This window comes from Prosopis cineraria, unplaced genomic scaffold (assembly GCF_029017545.1).
Source record: "Prosopis cineraria cultivar Desert tree isolate PC_DT_omini unplaced genomic scaffold, ASM2901754v1 PC4, whole genome shotgun sequence".
Classification (NCBI taxonomy): Eukaryota; Viridiplantae; Streptophyta; class Magnoliopsida; order Fabales; family Fabaceae; genus Prosopis; species Prosopis cineraria.
The window spans coordinates 30,318,757-30,343,618 of record NW_026555335.1 but is presented as its reverse complement, the minus strand read 5'-3'; the positions used below and the strand labels follow the sequence as shown (position 1 = coordinate 30,343,618).

General features: G+C 27.9%; 1 protein-coding gene across 1 annotated transcript in view; it reads right to left on the bottom strand.

Annotated features, from left to right (window-relative positions):
• LOC129308942 (zinc finger BED domain-containing protein RICESLEEPER 2-like) overlaps positions 1-24,862 on the bottom strand; it is an 83,573-nt gene that overhangs the window by 9,280 nt on the left and 49,431 nt on the right. The window contains exon 6 of the mRNA XM_054950301.1: positions 4,433-4,792. Coding sequence (XP_054806276.1) covers positions 4,433-4,792 — 360 coding nt within the window. The remainder of the gene's footprint in view (positions 1-4,432; positions 4,793-24,862) is intronic.

The following is a 24,862-nucleotide window of genomic DNA, read 5'->3' as shown; positions in this document are numbered from 1 at the left end:
TAAATCGAATTTGATTAACTGATTTTCAAAACAATTGTTGTCCTTAGGAAAAACAATACAATAACTTATGGCATACGTCACATGTAAATAATAAAGTGTGCAGATGACAATTTTGTTTTTAATTCTAAGCCTAATCCTAATTTCAAAAAGTAATTAGGCTATTTAACGAAGCTACTTTAATTTATTTGAAAATTTCTTTTGTTTTGAAGCACGCCCAATTTTGGATTAAATAAAATACACATTCAGTTTAATATAATTAAGTTGAATAAAAATTTATTTAATGACGCTAAAAATTTAAAATAGGACCCAAACCTAAAGAATTTAGTCCAAGTCCACATAGATCTTCTTAAATAGGTTAGCAACCCACCTTTTCAAAAAAAGCAATAGTGGATTGGTGAAAACTACAAATAATGGTCTTAAGAAAGTCGTGCATGAAGTTATAACAAAATTGTTGCCTTATGCCTATAAAAGAAGAAAGCCACCACACGCACAAAATCTCTCCAATCACTTCAACAACTAAAATTTCAATCAATCCAAAAGTATTACAATTGTTTCACAATGCAAATTTTTTTATTTTTTTCCATAATGCAAATTTTTTTATTTTTTTCCATCTTTATTTTCATATTTCTTTTATTTCTAAACGCTTGTATGTGGAGAAAATGTGGTAAAAGAACCTAGAAACTCACCATTTCATTAGGAATTAAAAAACACATCTTAATTTGATTAGAAAATATACATTAAGCATGTAAATTTAAATACATTGAGTATTGACACCCAAATTAATTACTCCTATTCGATTGTGGGCGGAGCACGTGAGTAACCTTGGGCCAATTCTAGTTAAAATATTTTAGAGTCGTAATGAAAATAATTTCTGTTAATTTTTAAAATTTTTTAAACAAAAATTCCAATAATAAGACTTATTTTGGTTTCTTTTTCAACATAAAAACATTTACCAACATTACCCAAAAAATTAATTGGATTGATAAGGATTTGAATCATACCTTGTGGGTTTGGATCCCTTTATTAATGTGAGAGCGTTGTTAGAATGCAATCTATCACCTAAACTTTTTTTTAGATCCCTTTATTAATGTGAGAGCGTTGTTAGAATGCAATCTATCACCTAAACTTTTTCTCATTAAAAAACATGAGATAATACAACTTTTAGCTCCTTAAGCTTATTTCAATTATTAATTTAAATCTTTAAGTTTAATTTTTATTAATTTAGTTTCTTAAATTTATTTCAATTATTAATTTAATCTTTATTGTTTTAAAAAAAGGTTACATTGTTCAAATTTACTGAATTGGATGATAAAATATTGGTGGAAGTTATATAGATTAAGGGAGAATAATGGTTAGGTCCCAAAAAAATTAAATTAATGATAGGTAGGTCCTTAATAAAATTTTCTTGAAATTAAATTATAAATATCAATTCAAACAATTATAAACAGAAATTCTTATTACAATTTATGAGTTACATTTGATACTTAAATACTTATTTATAATTGAAACTTTTGAATTTATAATTATTTGAATTAATATTTTCAATTTATTTTTTTAAAAAATTTATTGAAGACTTAGCTGTTATTAATTTAATATTCTGGGACTTAAATATCATTTTTCCTATAAATTAATAAAAATGAGTGTAATTATTTAGGTAAAAGAAAATAGATTTTGACATTGTAAAAAATAAGAGAATAAAACACATTATGAGAGATTATATTGATAAAAATTAGGGGTGTCCACGAGATAGGACATAACTGGGACACCCCATCCGACATCCCATGCAAAAAAAAAAGATCGAAACTAAATTTTGGTCCTATGTTACATTCCATCCCGAAACTCATCCCGTCTCGTTAGGAGTCGAGACGAGATTGGGACAAAATCGAAACATCCCATCATCTCAATGAATGAGATAATATCAGAGAAAGATTTGGATAATAACGTTTATTAAAATTTTAAATTATATAATTTATTAAGTTTAAAATCAAAACAATACAAGTATATAAATCACAACAATTTAAAGTCAATTATTAAATTATATTAATTACAACTACATATTATAATAGCAAATACAAGTTATCTTTATGCTATAAGAGTAGCAATAACAGGCAAGTCAAGCACAACATTAAATTATTGTTCTTTTACTTTAGTGGAGATATACTAAACTAATTATTCTTTTAAAAATAAAGCAAGAAATATGTTATAAATAAAAGTTATTAAATAGATAGGTATAAGAATAAATTATATTAATATAATTAATATATTATAAAGAAAGATATTGTCATGTTTACTCTATATCATTAAAATTATCAATATAAAAAAAATTTAGTTGTAAATAAGAATTGCAAGTAGTGAAATTATAATTGATATAATAAATATAAGTATAAATTATATTAATATAATTAATATATTTAAAATAAAAAATAATATATATAATATTCGGGATGGGATGGGACATCTCCATAGTAATCCCCGTGTCCCGTCCCATCTCAAACCCCTTTCTTATCCCATCCCAATTATTTTCAGATTAGGACAAGACTCTTTCCGATATGATTGAGACGATACCGGGCCAATTGGGATGGATCCAAGTTGAACACTCCTAATAAAAATTAAACTAATTTGAGGGCTAATTTATTCTCATTTATCTATATATACATGCCAAATCATCAATATATTTTACAATTTATATTATTTTAAGAGTTAATTTATGTTTTAAAATTTAAAGGACTCATCATATGATAATTTAAAAAAAATATAAGGATCAAACTAATAAAAATTAAATTTAAAGGATCAAATCCATAACCAAGGCACATTTAAGAGACTAAAAATTTCATTGTCCTAAATTAACCAACACTAGACTTGTTTTGCTTGCAAAGAATTTATAAATTATCATAAACATGATAGAATTAGGGGTTGAGAATATGGGTCGGGTTACATGAAGTGGCTCGAATAATTGGTTATAAAGGTTAAGTTGGGTTGAAAAAAAATATGATCTAAATAAAAAAGATTTTTTCTAACTTGAACTATGCAACTCATGAAGCATATGGGTTGATCCTGATATGTTAAAGTTGGCTAGTTTAACTCATATTATTTTTTTTAAAATAAAAAAAGGAAGAAAGTGAAATTTTGTCACTAAAGAGGGGTATAAACAATATGAGACACTTAACTGGCTCAATTCATATATTTTATACAAATATTATGAATTAGTGTATTTAGAATAAATTATGAAAAAAATATTATATTGGGACTCATAATTTAGGTGCATTTTTTAAAATTTATAAAAGAATAAATTGGTTGGTAGGTTCGCCCATTTAACCTGTCAACTCTTAATGGTTAAGTTGTGTTGAGATTTTTTTCAACTGATATTAAAATGGGTTAAATCTAAGTCAACTCATATGACTTGGGTTTGCCTATATTCATAGCTCTAAATAGAAGTGTGTATTTGGTCTTTAGTTTGTCAAAAGTTTATTTAATGAAAGTCCATTTGATAAAAGTCAATTTAGTGAAAATCAATTATTGTAACAAAATTTATATTTGGATACATTTTTTTCAAAAGTCAATTTGGTACATTGAAATTTATTTGTGTTATGATAGTGAAATGTACTTTTGAATGTAAATTATCAAGAAAGATATTGACTTATGATGATTTGTAATTTTTATTATACAAATATAATATATTTAAAATATTTAAGAAATGTGATAAATATTTAAAATAACATAAAATTTGATCTATGATGCTAAAAACTTGATCTCTAGTTATTTATATTTTTATTTGTAATTTTAGAAAATGTAAAAAGATTTATAATTTTTATTATACATTAATGTTAAAAATTAACATGAGTAATTATTCAATTTATAATGCTAAAAACTTGACACGTAATTATTATTATTGAAATGATAATTATATTTTTAATAAATTAATTATTTTTTAAATAAAAGAATAAAAGATTAAACTTGAGGTAGTATCGTTAAATAATATCTTATTTTTCAAAATACTTTTTAAAAAGTTTCAAATAGCTACGTTTTTCAAATTCATTTTCAACTATTATTTAGATGTGCTTTCAGAATATTTTTTTTATAAAATATTTTACTCAAACAACTTCTAGCATCCTCAGAGTAAAATTTACTTTCTGAATATAAAATGTAGGAAAACTAAACGAGCCCTAAATGAGATCTATTTTTATTTTTGAGGTACATGGATATTTTGACATCAATTGCAGGATATGCATGCCATGAGACATTGATTTTAGATTAAAAACTAGAAATTACACATAAATCTTGCGCATGGAACATCCGCAAATTTTAAAAAAATATAGTTAAGTCTTTTAAAACTTGAATATGATTAAATTTTTAATTTGAGTGAAAAGATTTTTATACCCCTACCACTAAAGCAAAAATAAAAAAGACCCAAAAATTTCCGAAGTAGAGAAACCCAAGCATCGCCATCCAGAAACCCCCAGAAGAATGAACGCTTCAACATCCATGAAATCATCTGCAATTCTGACCCCAATCCAAGCCTCCGACCTGCATCCTCCCTGAAAATGGTGAAGTGCCGACTGAAAGACAAAGCCGACGACTTCCGTGTTGAAGGAGCGAGACTGCACAGCGAAGTTGACGAAGTCCTAGGGGCTGGCGAAGCCGACGATGTCGCAGATGTCGCAATCACACTGCTGTAGATGTCACTGAGGTTGCAATTCTTGGCAAAGGTCGGCGGGTCACACGTCACGAAGTCCACAAAGCCAGCGTTGCTCTCCACGGTGTTCGCAAAGGACTCCTCCGCGATTTCGCTCCTCTGTACCCAACAGTTAATCTGACTGTCTAGATTAATCTGGATGATCCTTATTTAATTCTTTTTATTTTTATTTTATATTTATTAAAATAAAATATTTATAAAAATTATAAAAAAAATTATATTGTAATAAATTTGATCACTAATCTGAACAGTCTAAATTTTTATAAACAAAATAAGTCAATTTATAAAATTTTAAAAATTAAATTAAAATATTTAAATTAAATTAATACCGTTCAAACTGACAATAAACAAATTCATTAAATTATTTTATAAATTTTTATTTTTATAATATAAATTTAGACTGTTCAGTGATAAAATTTATTACAATATATTTTTATAATTTTTATAAATATTTTATTTTAATAAATATAAAATAAAAATAAAAAAATAAATTAAATCTGGACCATCCGATTAATCTAAACAGTCCAGATTTGCTCCTGGGTGCAGAGGAGCGAAACTGCAGAGGAGCAATGCCGACTCCGTTCACAAACTCCCGTAGGTTTTTGGCCATCATCCCTAATCCATTCAGCGCTGACATAACAAGCTTGATTATCAAATCGATTTTTGTTCATTATGTAAATGCAAATTAAAATTTAATATTACCATCATTTTGAAGTCCAGCCTTGGCAAATGCAAAGGAAGATATTTTTTTTATTTTTTTATTTTTAGTTTTAGGAAGTATGACGGTCTTTTCACAAAAAAAATAAAAAAATCACGCTCAAATTTTATAAGACTTAGTTATATTTTTTTCAAATTTATGGAACTTATTTTATAGATAAGTCTCGTGTATGAGAAATCTACCTTGTATTTGATATGTGTGGATATCCAACCAAAAAAAAAAAAAGGGGGATATGTATGGATATTAATGCCATGAATTTTGCATAATGAGCTTAGAATAACTGGTGTCACTCAAATTATTTTGAGTATATAACAGTCAGGTCTTAAAATAATAAATTAATAATATTTAAGTTTTTGACAAATTTTTTTGAAAAGAATTGAAAATATTGATTCAGATAATTAAAAATTCAAAAGTTTTAATTGTAAATAAGTATTTAAATATCAAATATAACTGCAATGAAAATTTTTATTTGTAACTGTTTGAATTAATATTTAAAATTTATTTTGTTAAAAAATTTTATTAAAAACCTCATTCTCATTAATTTAGTATTTTGGGACCTAATTATTATTGTCCCAATCATTTCTCTAAACCATCCCTATCATTTTTAAATATTTTTTAAAGATTTTTTGTAAACCATTCTTATCTTTTTCTTTTTTTTTATTGTTTATAGGTATTTTTCTATTAGAGACAATTTTATTTAAGGCACAATTGGGTATCTCTCCCAATGGATATTTGAACCTTAGTTTGTTACGTTGTGAGAGGCTAACCCTTTCTATTAGGCTCATCTATTGTTGGTATCATTTTGATCATTTTCATTTTGAAACTTAAATTGATTTTTCTTGTAAAATTTGGATTTAATTTTCAAACAAGATTTATATTAAATTTTAAGTGCAATGGTTGCAAACTTACAATGATGTCCATTTTTCCATTAATTTCCAAACTTTATATATTAATTAAAGCATTAGAATAGTTTATAACAAATTTTAATGAATTACTTCCTCTATAAAAAATATAAGACATTTTTTGAGAGGTTGTATATTAAAAATATAAAATATTTTTAGTATTTTAAGGTATAATTAATGTATTTTTTTTTGCAAAAATGTTATTAATAAATAAATAAATTTATATTATTTTTAAGTGAAACACCTTTTTAGATAAGAATAAATTGAAAAAATGATTCTAATTGAAACACAACTAACTAATTTATTGGGAATAAAATTTAATTAAAAATATTTTATATTTTTAAATGAAGATAGTAAATTTTTTCATAATAATTTTTTACTATATATATTTTGGAAAGGAATTACAAAACCTTGTGGCTATAAGTCACGTGTTAGTAATAGAGGTTACAGTTTAGAGTTTACAATTAATTCTTGATTCTCAACCTAAACCTAATATTAAAAAGTAATTAGGCTATTTAATTTCGCTACTTTACTTTATTGGAACATTTTTAATGTGTTGACACGTTCCATTTTGACATTAATTTGTCGTATTTGACATATTAATTGAAACTATATACTCCAATTTAAATCGAATTTGATTAATTGATTTTCAAAATAATTGTTGTCCTTAAGAAAAAATTGTTTTAATTCTAAGCCTAATCCTAATTTCAAAAAGTAATTAGGCTATTCAACGTAGCTACTTTAACTTATTTGAAAATTTCTTTTGTTTTGAAGCATGCCTAATTGTGCATTAAATAAAATACGCATTCTATTTAATATAATGGAGTATGTTTTGAAGCACATCCTAATTTTGGACTAAATATAATACACATGTAGTTTAATTTTAATATGATCAAGTTGAATACAAATTTATTTAATGTTTCATCCAAAAAAATATTTAATGACATTTAACATAAATTGAAATGATCAATTTAATTTAACTTAAAAAATTTAGATGATTATGGATCAGGAATAAAAAAAATACGCACTTATTAATTTGATTAGAAAATAAGCACATTAAGTATGCAAATTAAATATATAAATAATTGAAAATACTATGTATTTATTTTAAATTTGACCAAAAATCTAATATCTGAATTATTTAGACAGTTTGTTACAAGTTCAAGAAATACAACAATAACAAACTTTTATCTCACTAAGTGGGGCGGCTATATAGATTATAAGACGTCATTATACTCTATCATTTACCAAGTTTTTAAAAATATTATTAATTAATAGATTGCATTCAACAACTTTTAAAAGTGTTTTCTTAGATCTTCCTTTATCCCTTTTAACAGGGCTTAAAGTTATATGTTTCACTTTTCTCATTGGTGCTTCCGGCGGTCTTCTTTATATATGCCCAAACCATCTCAAATGGTTTTCTACAATTTTTTTCTCAATAAGTGTTACCTTCACTTTTTCTTGTACGTGCTCATTTCGAATTTTATCTTTATGTATATATTTGCACATCTATCGTAACATTCTCATCTTTGTTACTCCAACTTATGCTCTTGCTATCCCGTTAGAGCTTAGCATTCACTACCATATAACATAGCCAGTTTGATAGCACTACAATAAAACTTTCCTTTAAGTTTGTTAAGCACCTTACGGTCACAAATAACTCCTTTAGCTTTTCTCCAATTAAACCACCCAGCTTAAATACTATCTGAAATATCCCTACCGATTTTGCCATCATTTTGAATAATAGCTCCCAAATATCTAAACTTTTTCACTTGAGGTATAATTTGATCTCTCAATTTTATTTCTAAATTACTGTCGACTAGTCTTTTATCAAATTTACAATATAAATATTTTGTTTTACTCTTACTTAGACGGAAACCTTTTGACTCCAATGTCCTCCTCTATAATTCAAGTTTACAATTAATTTCTTCTTTTGTCTTTGTTATAAGAACTATATCATCCATGAAGAGCATATATTTGAGAATTTTCCCTTGAATATGTTCTGTCACAATATTTAGGATCAAGTTAAACAGATAAGGACTCAAAGATGATCTTTGATATAGTCTAATATTTATACGAAAGTCCTTTGTTTGACCACTAGATGTTTTTATACTAGTTTTTACTCCCTCATTTATATCTTGTATAATTTTAATATAAGCAATCCGTACTTCCTTCTTTTTCAAGGTTTTTCAAAATATTTCTCTTGGTATACGGTCATAAGCTTTTTCCAAATCAATAAAAACCATGTGTAAATCTTCATCTTTGCAATAATACTTTTTCATTAATCCTCTTAGTAGATAAATCGTCTTTGTAGTTGATCTACCTGGCATAAAATCAAACTAATTCTCAGAAATACTTGTCTCTAATCTCAACTTATGCTCAATTACTTTCTCCCACAATTTCATTGTGTGGCTCATGAGTTTAATCTCTATAATTAGTACAATTTGAAATATTCCTTTTATTTTTATAAATAGGAATTAATGTACTTTTCCTCAAGTCGTCAGGCATTTTCTTAGACCATAAAATTACATTAAATAATTTAGTTAACCATCTCACCCTTTTTTCATCTAAACATTTCCACGTTTCAATAGATATATAATTAGGTCTGTTGGCTATACCATTTGTTATTTTCTTAAGAGCTTTCTTTACCTCTTTATTACGTATTATTCAATAGAATGACAAATTTTGTTCTTTTTCATGAGTTACTAAATCTTTTAAGTTACTAGACGAACTTTTTCTATTATTGAAAAGTTTGGAAAAGTAAATCTCTCATCTATTTTTAATTTCATCATCTGTAACTAAAATTCTTCCCTCTTCATCCTTTATACACCTTACCTGTTCTAAATCTTTTAATTTTCTTTTCCTACTTTTAACAATCTTATAAATATTTCATTATCCTTCTTTTGTCTCAATGCTCTTATACAATTTTTTAAAAGCTTTAGAACGAGCTTCACTTACAGCTCTCTTAATTTCCTTCTTAGTCATACAGTACATTTCTCAATTTTTCTCATTGTTATACAAATGTATGGCTTTAAAATAGTTCTTCTTATGTTTGATTTGGTCCTATACACTATTATTTCATCACCAAGACTTCTTATCTTTTGAACTAAAACCTTTTGATTCTCCCAAAATTACTTTTGCAACCTTCCTTATTTTTTTAGTCATATCCTCCCACAAGATGTTAGCACTTTCCTGATATTTTTAAATTTCTTTGTCCAAAAAATTCTACTTAAAAATATCCTGCTTCTTACTTTTTAATTGCCACCACTACAAGTTCAAGACATAGTTCAATGATATTTAATTTGAACAAGAATTTACTCCACTTCCTCTATCTCTAATTATTTTTCTTGATTTTGTTTGTAAGTACATGCCATATTTTAAATTTATAGGCATAAAAAGACATTTTTTTATAATACCTTTTTAAGAAAATAAGATTTCCCATTCCACCTTTCAATTGCCCTTAGATATTTAATGTTATGGTACTAAATTAATGGAAGCCGAAATTGAAAAATAAAAAATAATTATTGCATTCTGCATGGATTTTTTATCCTCTTAGTTTTTGTGTTTTGTCTTATGAGAATAACTAAATACTAAATAGAGATTGAGGAAATATTTTACAAGGAATTTGAAATAAATATTCATAATTTATAAAGAAGTGTGAATATTTTATATTATATATAGATTTGAACTAATTGTAAATTTTACATTAGTTATTAATTCAATAATCAAAATATTATATAAATTAGAATCCATTACACACGCACATATATGATTTTAAAATTTATAGTTTTTTTCCTCACAACATTGTGATATCTCATGCTATATTATCTAATTGATATTTGAGCATTGTTAATTTGTTTGGCATAGCTGGCTTTCATAATGTATTTTTTATGCTTAGTATTTACATATGCACTTTAATTCTTAGCATTTGGAAGGGGGAAAAAATTAAGGTATTATTTGAATTGGTAAATTTAAATTTAAATTTTAGATTTAATATATCACATTTAAAATTTATGTATTTAAAATAATTTGTTTGGATGGTGTAAAAATTTTTAAAAGTAAAAGTGAGGCAAGCTAAGATTTGAAGCAAAAATAAAAATTAGAAACGATGAGTTTATCTCTAATATTCAATTAGTGAAAGACAAAAATAAGAAATGAGAGAAGTAACGAAAATAATAGAGATACAGATAATAAAAATGTGATGAAAATAAGAAGGTTTTATTAAGTAGATGGGACAATTTTCACTCAAATTAAGGATTTATTATTTTTAAATATTTATTAAGTTACATAGAGTTAAATATTTATTAAAATTAAACACTAAATAACAAGGCTTGTAGTTTTTATAGCAATTAAATTTTTTTATTTGTTATCAAATAGAATTTATTTATCTCTTTTGTATAGTAGAGAAACAATTATTCTCTCTAATTCAAAATATAAGTATTTTCTTTTAATTAATCTTGGTTCAAAATATAAGCAACCTACATGTAATTTTTTTTATTTTACCCATTATATTTATTAATTTTGTGTGAAAAATTCTTGTGTAAATGTATTTCTCATTTATCAAAGAGTGCATTGGAAATTAGAACTAAGAATAAAATAATATATATATTTTTATCGAAATGAGGACTTTATTAGTATATAAATTTTTTCTAAATTGCTTATATTTTGGACTAAAGGAAGTAAAACATTTATTTTTGAAATTGTTACTTCCTCCACTTTCAAACTGTTGCAATTTAATATTATAATATATGGATAAGATTCCAGTTAATTTTTTTTAAGGAAACAAATGATTTTTTTTTTCAAAGATGGGGAAATTGTAATTTTTTGAAGGGAAAAGATACTCCATCTAATGTAAAACATAAGCATTTTCTCTCAACTAATTTTGATTCAAAAATATAAGTAACTTAATATCTAAAAAAAAAAATTCAATTTTACTCTTCATATTTATGAACCTAAATTTTTATATTTATGAATTTATAACTTTTTTCTCACTTATCATAAATTATAAGAAGGGTAAAAAGAGAAAAATATTTATTTTTATAAGAATAAATATTTTATTGATATATGAATTACTGTTAAAAGTTATTTATAGTTAGAATAAAGGTAGTATTTCAATAATTATGATTTTTATATCTAATTTTCTCATTTCCTTTTTTTGGGGGGAGGGTCATTTGGAGGAATTTCAATAAAGAACCCTTGATAAAACTTATTTACATTCAAAATTCTTAAATTTTTAAAATTTCACAGCAATTTAGGGGTATTAATTTGATATTAAATTTTTAAAAGAAATAACAAAATTTTTCATCATTTAAATTAATATCAAGACTTCCCTACTTCATTTATTAATTGTTCTACTTCATTTATTCATTTACTTATAAAATGTTATTAATTGTCCTACTTAACTTGTTTTCATTTTAAGTGTCATCTTAAGACAACTTATTGATTCCTATAATATATGTTATTCATTTACTTATGAACTATTATTAATTACCTTACTTCACTTATTCAATACTAGACTTTTACTTGATTTCATTTTAAAAAAATAAACAAGTGAAGTAGGATAATTAACAACATTTGTTATATAAATGAACAAGTAAAGTATGATAGTCTTGATATTAATTTTAGATGAAGGATAATTTTATTATTTTTTTAAAATTTAATATTAAATTAATACCTTTAAAATGCAGTGAAATTTTAAAAATTTAAAAACTTTAAATATAAATAAGTTTGGCCACAGATTCTCCATTAAAATTCTCCCATTTTCCGCTTTGGGGTGGGGGGTTTGGTGGAGGGGTAATGCCTAAGCTACTACCTAGGTCCGTTACTGTCTTCTCGTAGCTTAATCAATTAAATCCAACATTGTAGAGTTTCAATAGGATGGCTAAGTAATTTTGTGTATTGATATTCAAATTAATTGTTGACTATCGATTTTTGGTAAGCTTTTTGACTATATTATTAACTTTTAGAACATGATGGGCACCCAATAAACATTATTATATTCAATAAATCCTAAGCAAACCTGTGTTTAGGCTTGACAGTTATACTATATGGTAATAATATGCCTTCCTTTGATTGTGAGTGGATCAGTTAAGACACTTTTCAAATAATGGGAAATGTATTCATCTGTTAGGGTATAGGTGCACTTTGACATTTGATTATTGGGTTAAATCATAGGTTCAAGAATGTTATATTTGAAAAAAAACATTACATGTTTCAAAATTATAGATTCAGGAATGTTTGTGACTCTTATTTTTTATACATTTTTCTTCAACTTTTAAAATTGATATAATGTTGCCTATATCATTAACAAAAATTGATATTGATAGTTAGTCGATTAGAAAATAACAAAAAATGACTTAAAAAATGACAAAGAAAGACAGAGAAAATTTTCATGATCATTTTCTATAATTTTTTGAATTATTATTTGTAATTTTTGGGTATTTTCTGTACTTTTTTTGATTTTTTTTTTATCATTTTCTTCACAATTAACTATCAAACTTAACTTTTGTTAGTTGTAGGAGTGATATTATACTGTTTTCAAAAGTTAAAGGAAAATATTGCATCAAAAATGAGTTTAGAATTTAAGACATTCTTGGATCTATAATTTAAAAGCTAAATTATCTTTTAACCCTTTAATTATTCCATCCTTTCTTGCTTATTGTAACCCTTTCCAAAAATTCATAGAAAATATGTGTGTATTTAAGCTCCAAATACAAACAAGTTTGATTTTATGCAAATAATGTGTGTGGGTTGGTGGGTGTGGTGTGGATTTTATGATACAATGTAATTAATAAATATACATATAAATATGGACAAGAAGAAAATGCATGATAAGAAGTGGTAATAATAATACTAAAATAAATAACTTATATAATATATATATATATATATATACTCCCTCTGATAAAAAATATAAAGTATTTTTTGAGGAGTCGGATGTTAAAAAATATAAGGCATTTTTACTCTTTCGAGGTATAATTATTGCCTTTTTTAAAAGTGCCTCTATTGATAATAACTTTATATTTATTGAAGGGTGTTTAATAGGAGTAAATATGAAAAGATAAGATTAGTTGAAAAATAGATAACTACTTTATTGAGGGATGAAATTTGCTTAAAAATGTCTTACATTTTTTAATGGAGGGAGTATATATATAATATGACTTAATAGAGAAGGAGAAAGAAAGAAAGAAAGTGATAAATTTGATTACGAAGAATGATGGAAGTGCACGCGCACGCACGCACGCACACGCAAAATACAGGGTTAATGGTCAATTTTGCCTCACAACTTAACCTAAAGGGTCACTAGGCACCTTAAATTCAACTATGAATTAATTATGTCTCTTAATATTAAAGATTATCTCTTTTGTTACCCTCTCATTTTCTTACCATCTTTTCATTGTTAGTATGCCGTACACTATATTTTTTAATATTTTTTATTATAAAATATTTGAGTTGGGAGTACCATTGACCCTTCAAGTAAAAGTTGAAGGGAAACAATAACACCTAATCCAATAAAAAATATTAAAAATGGTAGGGCCTAATGATGACAAATAGATGTTAGGTGTTTTTAACGCCAAGATGATAAGAGAGAGAATATTTAATACTGAGAGACATAATTGACCCATAGTTGAGTAGAGGGTGCCTAGTAACTTTTTTGGGTAAAGTTGAGAGGCAAAAATAATTCTTAACCCTATATAATATTACATAACTACTAGCCTACCCATATCTAAATTTTATAGCCTACTACTCATACTATAAAAAACAAGCGTTAAGGGTTATTTTTATCCTTCAACTTTATTTGAAAGGTCATTACATATCCTAAACTCAATTGCAAGTTAATTTTATCCCTCAACATTAGAAATTTGGTTCATGGTGCCCCTCTCGTTATTTTATTATTATATAGGTCCCTTATTTAAATTTTTAAATATTTTTATTATAAAATAATTAATAGTGGATCCCACCATTTTTATATATTTTTTATAATATAAAAAATACTCTCTCTCCTCCCTACTCTCTCTTTGTCTCCTCCTTACTTTTTCTTTGTCTCCTCCCAACTTTCTCTCTTTCTCTCCCCTATCTCCTTTAAAACATGTTACAGCACTTTACTGGATTTGGCTTCCTTTTCAAACCCTAATATCTTCCACTTCATCTTCTTCATCTTTTGGTTTTCTCATGCTTCCCTAAAGACTTCGTCGATTCACACACAACACAACAATTGGGCCACCTTGTCATCATGGAAGAGAAAGGGGACGTAAAAGCAATCGATGATGGTAGATTAGAGATGCTATGAGCTTCAAGCCATCGGCTACAATGTCATCATGGTGAGAGATGTTTCGAGGTTCAAGCTATTGCATCCACCTTGATATTACCCACAATCATTAGACAATCACAATATACAATAATAATTATGAGTCATTCATTCCCTCCTAAGCTTACTAAAATTACAGAAGGGTTAAATCAATTAATTATTTGAAATACAATTAAAAATGTTTGGGATCCAAAAACCCTTTAAAAATAATGTTTGAACTCAAACTTTATGATTTATAAGACTGTAAGAAGCATGGAAAGCAAACGAAACCAAAATGTTGGGAAACATGGTAAAAAAAATTATTATTTTTACACATTTTGGCCTAGAAACCAGGCATGCAGTCCATGCACTGCGGCATGTGGCATAGAGAGGGCGAATTGGCCTCTGTGTCATGTGTTGTGACATGTGTACAATGTGTTGCGACGCACATGCTACTATCATAATAGTAAAATTTGGACAGCTTTTTAGGGCAAATTTCAAAAGTATGCTATTTTTGCAACCAATGTCCGATTAAAGTGATTCAAGCACTCATGTGAAGCTTATTCGATAATCTAGTTGATGGTACAAGTTTGTTATGATCTAACACTATATGTGAAATTTGGAGACCTGTATGAAAAAGGTAGATTTTATAGTCAAAATAGGGCTTCCGAGTGTTCAAATATCAAAATTTATACCATCAACTCAATTTGGCTACTCATTTGCCCAATTTCACTCAATAAGGCCAATATCACAAGTTCACAACTAATTACTATTTGGCCTCATCATCACTACATACACAAGCCAACTTATCGTTATCCACTCACACATAACTTATATTGCACTTATACTAGCGTTTTAGCTCTTCACATAAATCACCATATATTTACTACATACACAATGTTTGGGCTAAAATACAATGTTATAAAAGGTAACACAAGTGCAATTACCAAAATGACATATTGATTCTAGTTAGCAACTCATGAAAATCACATAGTTAACTTTTATGTGCACAGCCTAAAACAAAATCGAGCATTACAACAGTAAATTAGCTACTATTGTCAGTCCTAACCTGATTCTTTCCCTTGTTCAGCCTCAACTATAGAACTTGTAAAATAAGAGCAACCACGGGGTGAGATAAAAATCTCAGTAGTCTAAATAATCTATAGTATCAATTAACATTCCAAGTTATTAACAAGTAGTAAAACATACTTTTCATCCACAGATATCAATATTATTACCATAATAAAATGCATGATCACTGCTCATCCAATCCTCTTATACTCTTGACTAAATCAATAGGCTATTTCATAAGACCAAACCACATGTTTGATCCTAAGCTCCCCTTTTTTAATTAAGTTTCAGCTATGCCAAAACAGAATAAGCACGCCATTCAGCTCTCAAAAATCAGATCTAACACTCATCTCATTCATCTTCCACAATTTCTCTCTCTAGTTCATCTTGTTCTTTATTTTTCTCCACCTTCTCTCTACTTTTTTCATTTTTCCAGCATCCATAACTCCACATTCAGCCATCAAACCTCCAAAAAACCACCACCATTCCATTCTTCTTACTTGGATAAACCTATCCCTACCACTTGCAAGGAGATTTAAAGCTTGATTCCACTATTTCCATAGAGCTCTACTTGGCTATGTCTAGTTCTTGGAGGAGTAAGATGGTTTTGATTTTTCTAGCTAAATTTTTCATGGAATCCTAGGGAGGAGTTGATGGAAGAGGAGTTTTAAATCCTTCACTTGGCTAAGCTCAATTATTTCTTCATCTTATTTTAATTTCACTAGAATACTATGACTATGGTTAATTGTAGTTCAATTTGATTTTAGTTTCATGATTGGTTGTAATTGTTAGTGTTGAAACAAGATTGTTGACTTGAATTTCACTTCCTTTTGTTATTGGAAATTTTGCCACTTAGTGATTTTGCATTGTAATATGTGATTTCATTTAGTGAATGTCTTGTATTAGTCTAGCATGTAATTGTGTGGTGAATACTTGATGAGTTACTTGAGTTTTCATAGTTTTAAACTTAGGTATAGCTTTGGGCAATGGCTTTTGGGAATGAATTTTAGCTAAACACTTGGTTAATTTTAGAGCTAAGCTAGTGAGGTTACCTAAGGGGCTTGTAATAGCACTTAGGGAATTAAATTAGTGAAGCTAAGTTGCTTGAGATAGTTGTCTTAAGTAAATACATTTTTCAGCTAAGGAAGAGAAGTTGTGTGAGCTGCCATAATTAATTAGATGTTAGGATTCTTCTATTAGCAACACCCTAGGGTTCCTACATTAAAAGAGAAGTCCATTTCATTCACAATTAGGTTTACTTTGCTAGTTTAATTCACTAGATAATTAGTTAGGTAACTAAACTCCTTCAAATTTGGGTGATTTATTTTACTAGATAATTTTTAAATTAGACTTAAAATCATTCCTTAGGAGATAACCTAGGGTTGGCCCTATATTACATTAAGGTTAGCTTTAATTTAATTTTGAAGGCAAATGACAATCCCTATTAAAATTTTGGCGCCGTTGCGAGGAGTGGTTTAGGTTTAATTCTAAGGTTGTTTAGTGCTTAATTTACATTTTTAGTGTTTCTAGAAAAATTTTTGAAAAATTATAAAAATTTGTTTTTTGTATTTTCTTAGTGTTTTTTTGTGTGTTTTGATTCTTTTTGTTCTATTCTGAAAAAAAAACTAGTGCAATTTTCATTGGTTTGGTGGAGAGTTGAAAATACTTTGTTTCTAGTGTCTCTATCTGAAATTGAAAAATTAACTGGGAATGAGTTTGAGGGAATTTTAACTTAAAATTTATTTTATTGAAATATTTATATCTTAGCTTCATTTTAAAATTGGTTTGGTCAATTTTGAATGTGGGAAGTGTCCTATGAAAATTTTACAAGCTAACAAGTTCTAGGGAGCCTTTACAGAGGACTCCCAAAACCCTATTTCAGCTTTGAGTTAGCATATCTCCCTCTTTGTACGTCCAAATTGAATTAATTCTAGTCTCATTTTTCTTATCATTGTATTATATTTGTTTCTTGTGTTTATAATTTTCTTTAATATTTTCATTTTCCTATTTAAAAGTTTGTTAGAAGCTCTAAAAGGTCTTCTGGATGAAATCCTTTTTCTCCAGACCTGTGGACCAATTTGTGAAAAATTCTAGGAATGATTAAGAAGGATTTTTGATCTAAAATTTTTATATAAGTTTTCTGTATATCTCTTGTGTTTCTAGTAAAATTCTCAGGGAAATTTCTTATGTGGATTGGCTTCTAGAAAATTCACAATTTCACTGTCTCCAGAGAGCCTACTGTGCAAATTTCAGAATTGCCAAAGCTTTTTGATTGAGCATTTCTAACTCTCTTTCTATTGTTTGGTATTGTTTTTGATTTTTTTTTCTTTTCATTTTGATTGTTTTTGAGTTTAATAGAAAAATAAAAAAAATTCTCTTGATTTTTTTTGCTTGCATTTCCACTCATATGCTTGCATAGGACATATCATTTGAGCTTGAATTTGCATCATTACTTGTGGATATAAATTTCATTGCATTTTATGGCTTTGTTTCATGATCATGATTCATTCCATCATTCATTTGACATGCATTCTTATCCATTTTCGGCACGTAACATTGATCATACATCCTATTTCCATAATCAATTTCAACAATATAATTTTGATCGTCCACCCCCATATTATGATCATTTCCATCCAAGTCACAATTATGAATTTTTCAATCCTATGACTTTTGAATCCAATCTAAGCACTCATATTGAGCATACACCACCCATTGACATTGAGCATCTTGAAAAATTATATGCACAAAGGGGTAAATTTTATTGTGTGCATTGTGAGGCTACGTCCCACTTCTATTATGATTGTCCTATTCTAAAAGGATATTGTGAACCATATAGAGTAGCCCAAGCCCCACAAGAGAGCACTTACATGTTTCAAGTTGAAGATACACAAAAAGTTGCTCATGAAGCTATTGAGAACATAAATACATCTCAAGCCACTCAATCTCCAAAAGATAAGGAGTCAATCCAACCTTTATTTCAAAAGGTAATTTTCCCTATTCCTATTGAAATTGATTCTTCTTCCCATTTGACTTTATCTAATGATGAGAATAATTATTTAAATGATGATGACATAGATGAAGAAATTATAGTTGAATCACCTTAGATGTTTGAGCATGAATCATACTGTGAAAAAGTATACCCTTGGGAGAAAAATACTTTGAGTTCACATGATAATTCTTTTGATTTGAATTCAAATATCATTGAAAGTGTTGACTCTTCTGTTAGCTTGAATAAAGAAAATGAAATGGATGTTGATGGTAGCGATGATGTATCTTGTGTGCTTGAAATTCTAATTCCTTCTTGTGATATTGTTGATAGTGCATATGCACTTGTTTCTTCTAATCATGATGTGCTTGAGAAAGGTTGTTTACCTTCTTTTATAGGTGAACAAGGCAATGTGGCCAAACCATCTATTAATTTCAAGGAGAAACTTGCTTAACTTAAAGAGGCTAACATGCAAGACTTACAAGAAATTGAGGACAATTCATAAAAAGGGAAGAATTTTTGAGGATTTAAAGCATGAGTAAATTGAATTCAAAGTAAATGCTCTTAAAAATCCTAAAGGTGAAAGCATCAAAGGAGTTAATGTTGAGGAATTTCCTCCACTCGAGCTTGATGTCCAAGAGGTTTACGAGCTATTAGAGGAAAGTTCTACACTTCTGGTACCCTTGGCCGAGGACCCCATTGAAATGCTTGAAGAGGCCGTGGCTCGTACTAAGGATTTGAATAGGGAATTGAAAATAACTCAAGATGACAAGGAGGTTGGAATTTAAGGAATTGATTTTACAAAGCCAAATAGTAATGAGAATAATATTGATTTAATACTTGATGATTTTGATGATGAGTTGGCTTTATTTCATAGTACTTGTTCTAACTCCCTATTCACTTTTGATTGTTCACATGATTCTCCATGCCCTATTTGTTTAGAAATTAATTCATTTTTGTTTGAAAAGAGTAGCAATCATTTACTTGATGAAATAATTGAATATTCATGTCTATGTGAAATTAATCATGAGTGCACTTCTTTAGAACCCAATATGCTTGAGGAAGGGTTCTTTGTTGATTTTATAGGTCTAAATGATGATATGACCAAGAATCCACTTGTACTTAGAGGATTTGTCATTGCAATGGAAGAGATCTTGGCTAATGATGAAGATGATCAACCACATGAAGTTATGGAAGATTCTACACCATACATTTTAGAGCCATTACAAATTGATCCCGAGCCTCCACCTAAGATGCTTGGAATGAAGATCACAATGAGTAGCTTCATGCTACTCCTCAAAGATGAAAATTTCAACTTCAAGAGCCTGTGGAGATTTAAACTAGATTGTACTTCTTCACCCTTACTCTTTACTTTACTTTTCTTTATGCTTTAATTTGTTAATTGAGTAAATTGAAAGTGTGGGGGAGATGAATCTAGTAGGAAAAATGTAGAATTTCATTATTTTTGGTTTGCTTGTTTCTTTTTATTTGTTTGTGTGTTGAAAAAAATTCTATACCACACTTTTGTTATGCATTCATTATTGATCTCACCTTGTTTTATCATTAGTCTATTCATACATTGAGGACAATGCATGATTTTAGTGTGGGAAAGAGAAATAAACATTTTGTTTTGTTTGTTTGGTTTTGCAAAAATTTCCAAAAAATTAAAAAAAATTTGCTTTGTTTTTCTTTTGTTTGAGGTTACTTAATGACCTAGCTCTTAAATGGATATTTTGATGCTTGAGATGTGATAATTTTTAGGATTAAATAGGTGTGAAGTGAACATTCTTTTATCTTGAATTAATGGATTAGAGTGGCACATTATCCTTTCATGAAAGAGGCTAAACATTCATGCGTGATTAATTCTTTAGTGATGTTACTCTCTAGAATTTGTTTCACTTCTTAATTGAGACCACATGTCTTGTACTTGTTTAATAGGAGATAAAAGATGGCATTCATAAAAATAGCCAAGAGCCAAATAGCCAACTCATTATTATTGATTATCCTTTGTTAACTGCTTTGAGCTTTTGGTTTGATTCTTAAAAATAAATATTCACCCTATTTTTTCCAAGGAATGCATGTTACACTTTTATATGTCTTTTTAACATTCATTGCATGTCCTAGATCAAGTGAGTGGGTGCCTATTATCATTTTTCTATCCACTACTTTTTATCCTTTATTGTTACACCATTATATCCATTCTTTTTTTATTGTTTTTAAAGAGTTAGGGACAACCAAAAGAAAAAGAAAAAAAAACAAAGAATGATTTAAAAAAAAATATAGGCAAAAAGAAAATAAATAAAGTTGCTAGAAAGAGAAACAAAAAGAAGAAGAAAAGAAGGAGAAAAAGAAAAGAAAGAAAAGAATAAAAAGTTGCCTAACTCATCCATTCTATTTGTTTTATTAATTCTTGTCATTGCTTTCCATCCTCATTATGTTAAGGTGGCCACTCAATTGAATTAGGTTATGCTTTGCATATTAAGGGGTTATGTCTTGACTTTAGCATTATTTTAATGTTAACCTTATTTTTTTTTCATACATGCATTTCTTAAACATCCTTTCATTACCCATATTATAACCTAATAAAGTTCACTTGATTCTTCATTGTAAGTGCTATTTAGTGATGGAGATATAGAAGGGTTACAAATTTATGGTAGGGTTTATCCTAAGAAATTTTGAGTGAAATTAAATACTTTATAAACTTTGAGTGATGAGAACGAACACTTAACCTAGAGAGGATTACTCTTTGACATTGATTCTTAGTAAGGGTTTGTTTGTGATGTACATAATTCTTTCCTAATTATTGCCACATTAATTGATAATTTGTAGAAGTTCATGAGATAGTATTTTAGTGACTTTGAACATTGTTTTTCTCTTGTTTCATTGTCTTATAATTGATTTTGGGACCTTTTTTACTTGATTTTGCCCGAAGTGCAAAATATAAGTGTGGGGGAATTGATAGAACACATTTGTTACCCACTTCTATTTGTCAATTAGGACCCTTTTATTAATAATTTATCACCTTCAAGTATATGCATTGCATTAGATTTGGAATTTTGCCTAAGTTTCTAAGTTCAGTGCACTAGGGGTATTTTGGTCCAAAAATTAAAATTTTGAGGAAATGTACAAGAAAAATTCAAAAAGTGCAGTTTATGTCGAGTTGATGAGTGGTAAAATTATATTTTTAAATTTTATTTTAGTTTGGGAGTAATTAAATAAAAAGTCAACACTTTCTTAAGTGTCTTAGTTTGACCTAGTTTTCGGTTTGCCTTTGTGTGGAAATTTTTATATAATTTTGAGCAGCCTGAAACTTAGTTAATTTAATAAATTCTTCCTTATAATTATAAATTTAATTTTGGACATTAATTAGATTTTATTATATCACATGCCATTTAATTGAATTATGTGATTTATATGACATAGGTGGCATGTGACTTGTGCATCAATTAGGCAATTGAAGTCAACATTCCTTGAGGTCAATGGTTGAGCATTTGCACATGATTTATGCTATTTTTGGAAGATTAAATCAGCTTAAATGATGTGGATGACACATGAGAAATTACAAAAACTTTGGAATCATCTACAAACTAATAAGAGGTTGCCACCTTGCACGTGTGACAAGGCTCCCATTTTCATTTTATTTTATTTTCCTTTTTTAATTAAGTTTCAGCTGTGCCAAAACAGCACACCATTTAGCTCTCAAAAATCAGATCCAATACTCATCTCATTCATCTTCCACAATTTCTCTCTCTAGTTCATCTTATTCTTCATTTTTCTCCACCTTCTCTCCACTTTCTTCATTTTTCTAGCACCTATAACTCCACATTCAGTCATCAAACCTCTATAAAATTACCACCATTCTATTCCTCTTACTTGGATGAACCTATCCCTACCACTTGCAAGGAGATTTAAAGCTTGATTCCACTATTTCCATAGAGCTCTAGGATTCTTCCATTAGCAACACCCTAGAGTTCCTACATTAAAAGGGAAGTTCATTTCATTCATAATTAGGTTTACTTTGCTAGTTTAATTCACTAGATAATTAGTTAGGTAACTAAATTCCTTCAAATTTAGGTTATTTATTTTACTAAATAACTTTTAAATTAGACTTAAAATCATTCCTTGGGAGACGACTTAGGGTTAGCCCTATATTACAATAGGGTTAGTTTTAGTTTAATTTTGAAGGCAAACGACAATCCCTGTCAATAATTGAGAGTTAATTCGGATTAAAAGATAATATACGGATGGCTAATAGGTTTATCAGGCCCTAATTAAGGCTTAGAATTAGAACCTAGGTGGTATTGGGCCATATTTGGGCCTAATTAGATGGACCATATTTGAAACCTTAATTTTTAGTCTTTGGCTGTAGCCAAAGCTCAATTTTTAAGTCTTCGTATTTGCATTTTAGCTTAAAAAATTAGAGAATTAAGTGGAAGTCTGAAGGTGAACAAGGTAAGCTTTGCTAGGGTTTGTTGTGGATGTCTAATTGAGTCTATTTAGATCTTCCAATTACTTGGCTAAGTGCCTACAACCTCTTCTCTTTCTCTCTTATACATTTTCATTACTATTTTTGGGTAGTTCTTTGGGATTTCAAAAATGGGTTGTGGCTTTGCCTAGAATTATGACTTCAATGGGATTAATAGGTATTTATTTAAATGTCTACCTTTGGGTTATGATGCTATTGATGTTTTAAAATTTCAAAATAGGGTTTAGAGTTAACCTTAAAGCTAATTAGTTGAGTTAAGATGATTATGAGTTACTAGTAGTGTTGAATAGACTAATGAGAGTCTAAATGAACTAATATAACCTGAAAATGGATTTGGTTGTGGGTAGAAGACCACAATGTGATTTTTAGGTATAGGGTTTTGTCGCACCTGAAAATGTGACGCAAACGACGCGAGAGCGAAGGTTTCGGCCTTCGGAAAGAAGACTGAAGAAATGGGAGTTGCCACTAAGATTTTGAGGAAAATCTCAGGAAACCGTTTAAAGGTGGATAAGGATGGTCTACGAATTCAAAAAAAAAGGTTCAGGAGTCGGTTAAGTGTGGGGAAGGTGTTAGGCACCCCATAACACTCGTTCGTGAGAACGGTTACCTAAAGTTTGTTGTGCGATATTAATATGGTTTTAAAATTATTTTAATTATCTCTTTTATATTCATGTGTTTAATATAAAAATGATAACAATTAAGCGAGAAATATTTATTTATTTACGGGGAGTACTTGACTCAGAATCTGGCTCTGAGGCCTACGTACCTTGTGATAGGGATCAAAGTCCACGTAGTTCAGGCTTAAAAGTTTGTTGGTAAAAATATTTTTTTAAAGAGAAATTAATTAGAAATAACTTACCTTTTTGCAAATAAAACGACTCCTGAAATTTTGATATGTGTGTTTTAAATTGCAAAAAGTAATTTAATTTTGATTATTTTCTCAATTTTTGAATTTTTGGAATAAAGGAATGAAAAGGGTTTAAAATTATTATTTTTATGTTTTATGATTAGGAATTTTAACTGCTATACCTGCAGAGTCTTATTGGTTCATACGGTAATGCAGTTGTTCTAGATATCTGTGGAGATTCTGAAATCTCATGCGATAAAAAAATTTAACAACTTAATTTATTTATATTTTTAAGTGTTAATAACAGTTTGCTTAAGTATGTATGTATGGTTTTAAAGAATTTCAATTGTCATACCTGCAAGGCCTTATTGGCTTATACGGTAATATGATTATCCTAAATATCTACGGAGATTCTAAAATCTCACACGATAAAAAAATTAAATTTATTTAATTGATTTAATTTAATTAATTATATAATATATATATATATATATATTTTAAAAACTTAATCGTTATATCTGCAGAGTCTTATTGACTCATATGATAATACGATTATTTTAAAAGTCTACGGAGATTCAAAAATCTCACATGACTAAAAGATATAATCGGTGAATATGATTACAATTTAAATACATTAATTTGGTTAATTAATTTTTCTAAATTGTGTATTATATCATTATTTACAAAAACAACTTATTTACTATAGAGACTGAGAATCACTATATATGCGAGGACTTATTATCCCACACGATAATGTGATTAATTTAAGTCTCTACGAAGATTCTTAAAATCTCACATGAGATTTAAATAAATTATTAATTTGGATTGTAAAAAGAGAGTTAATTTTAATGGTGGGCCTTTAAAACCCA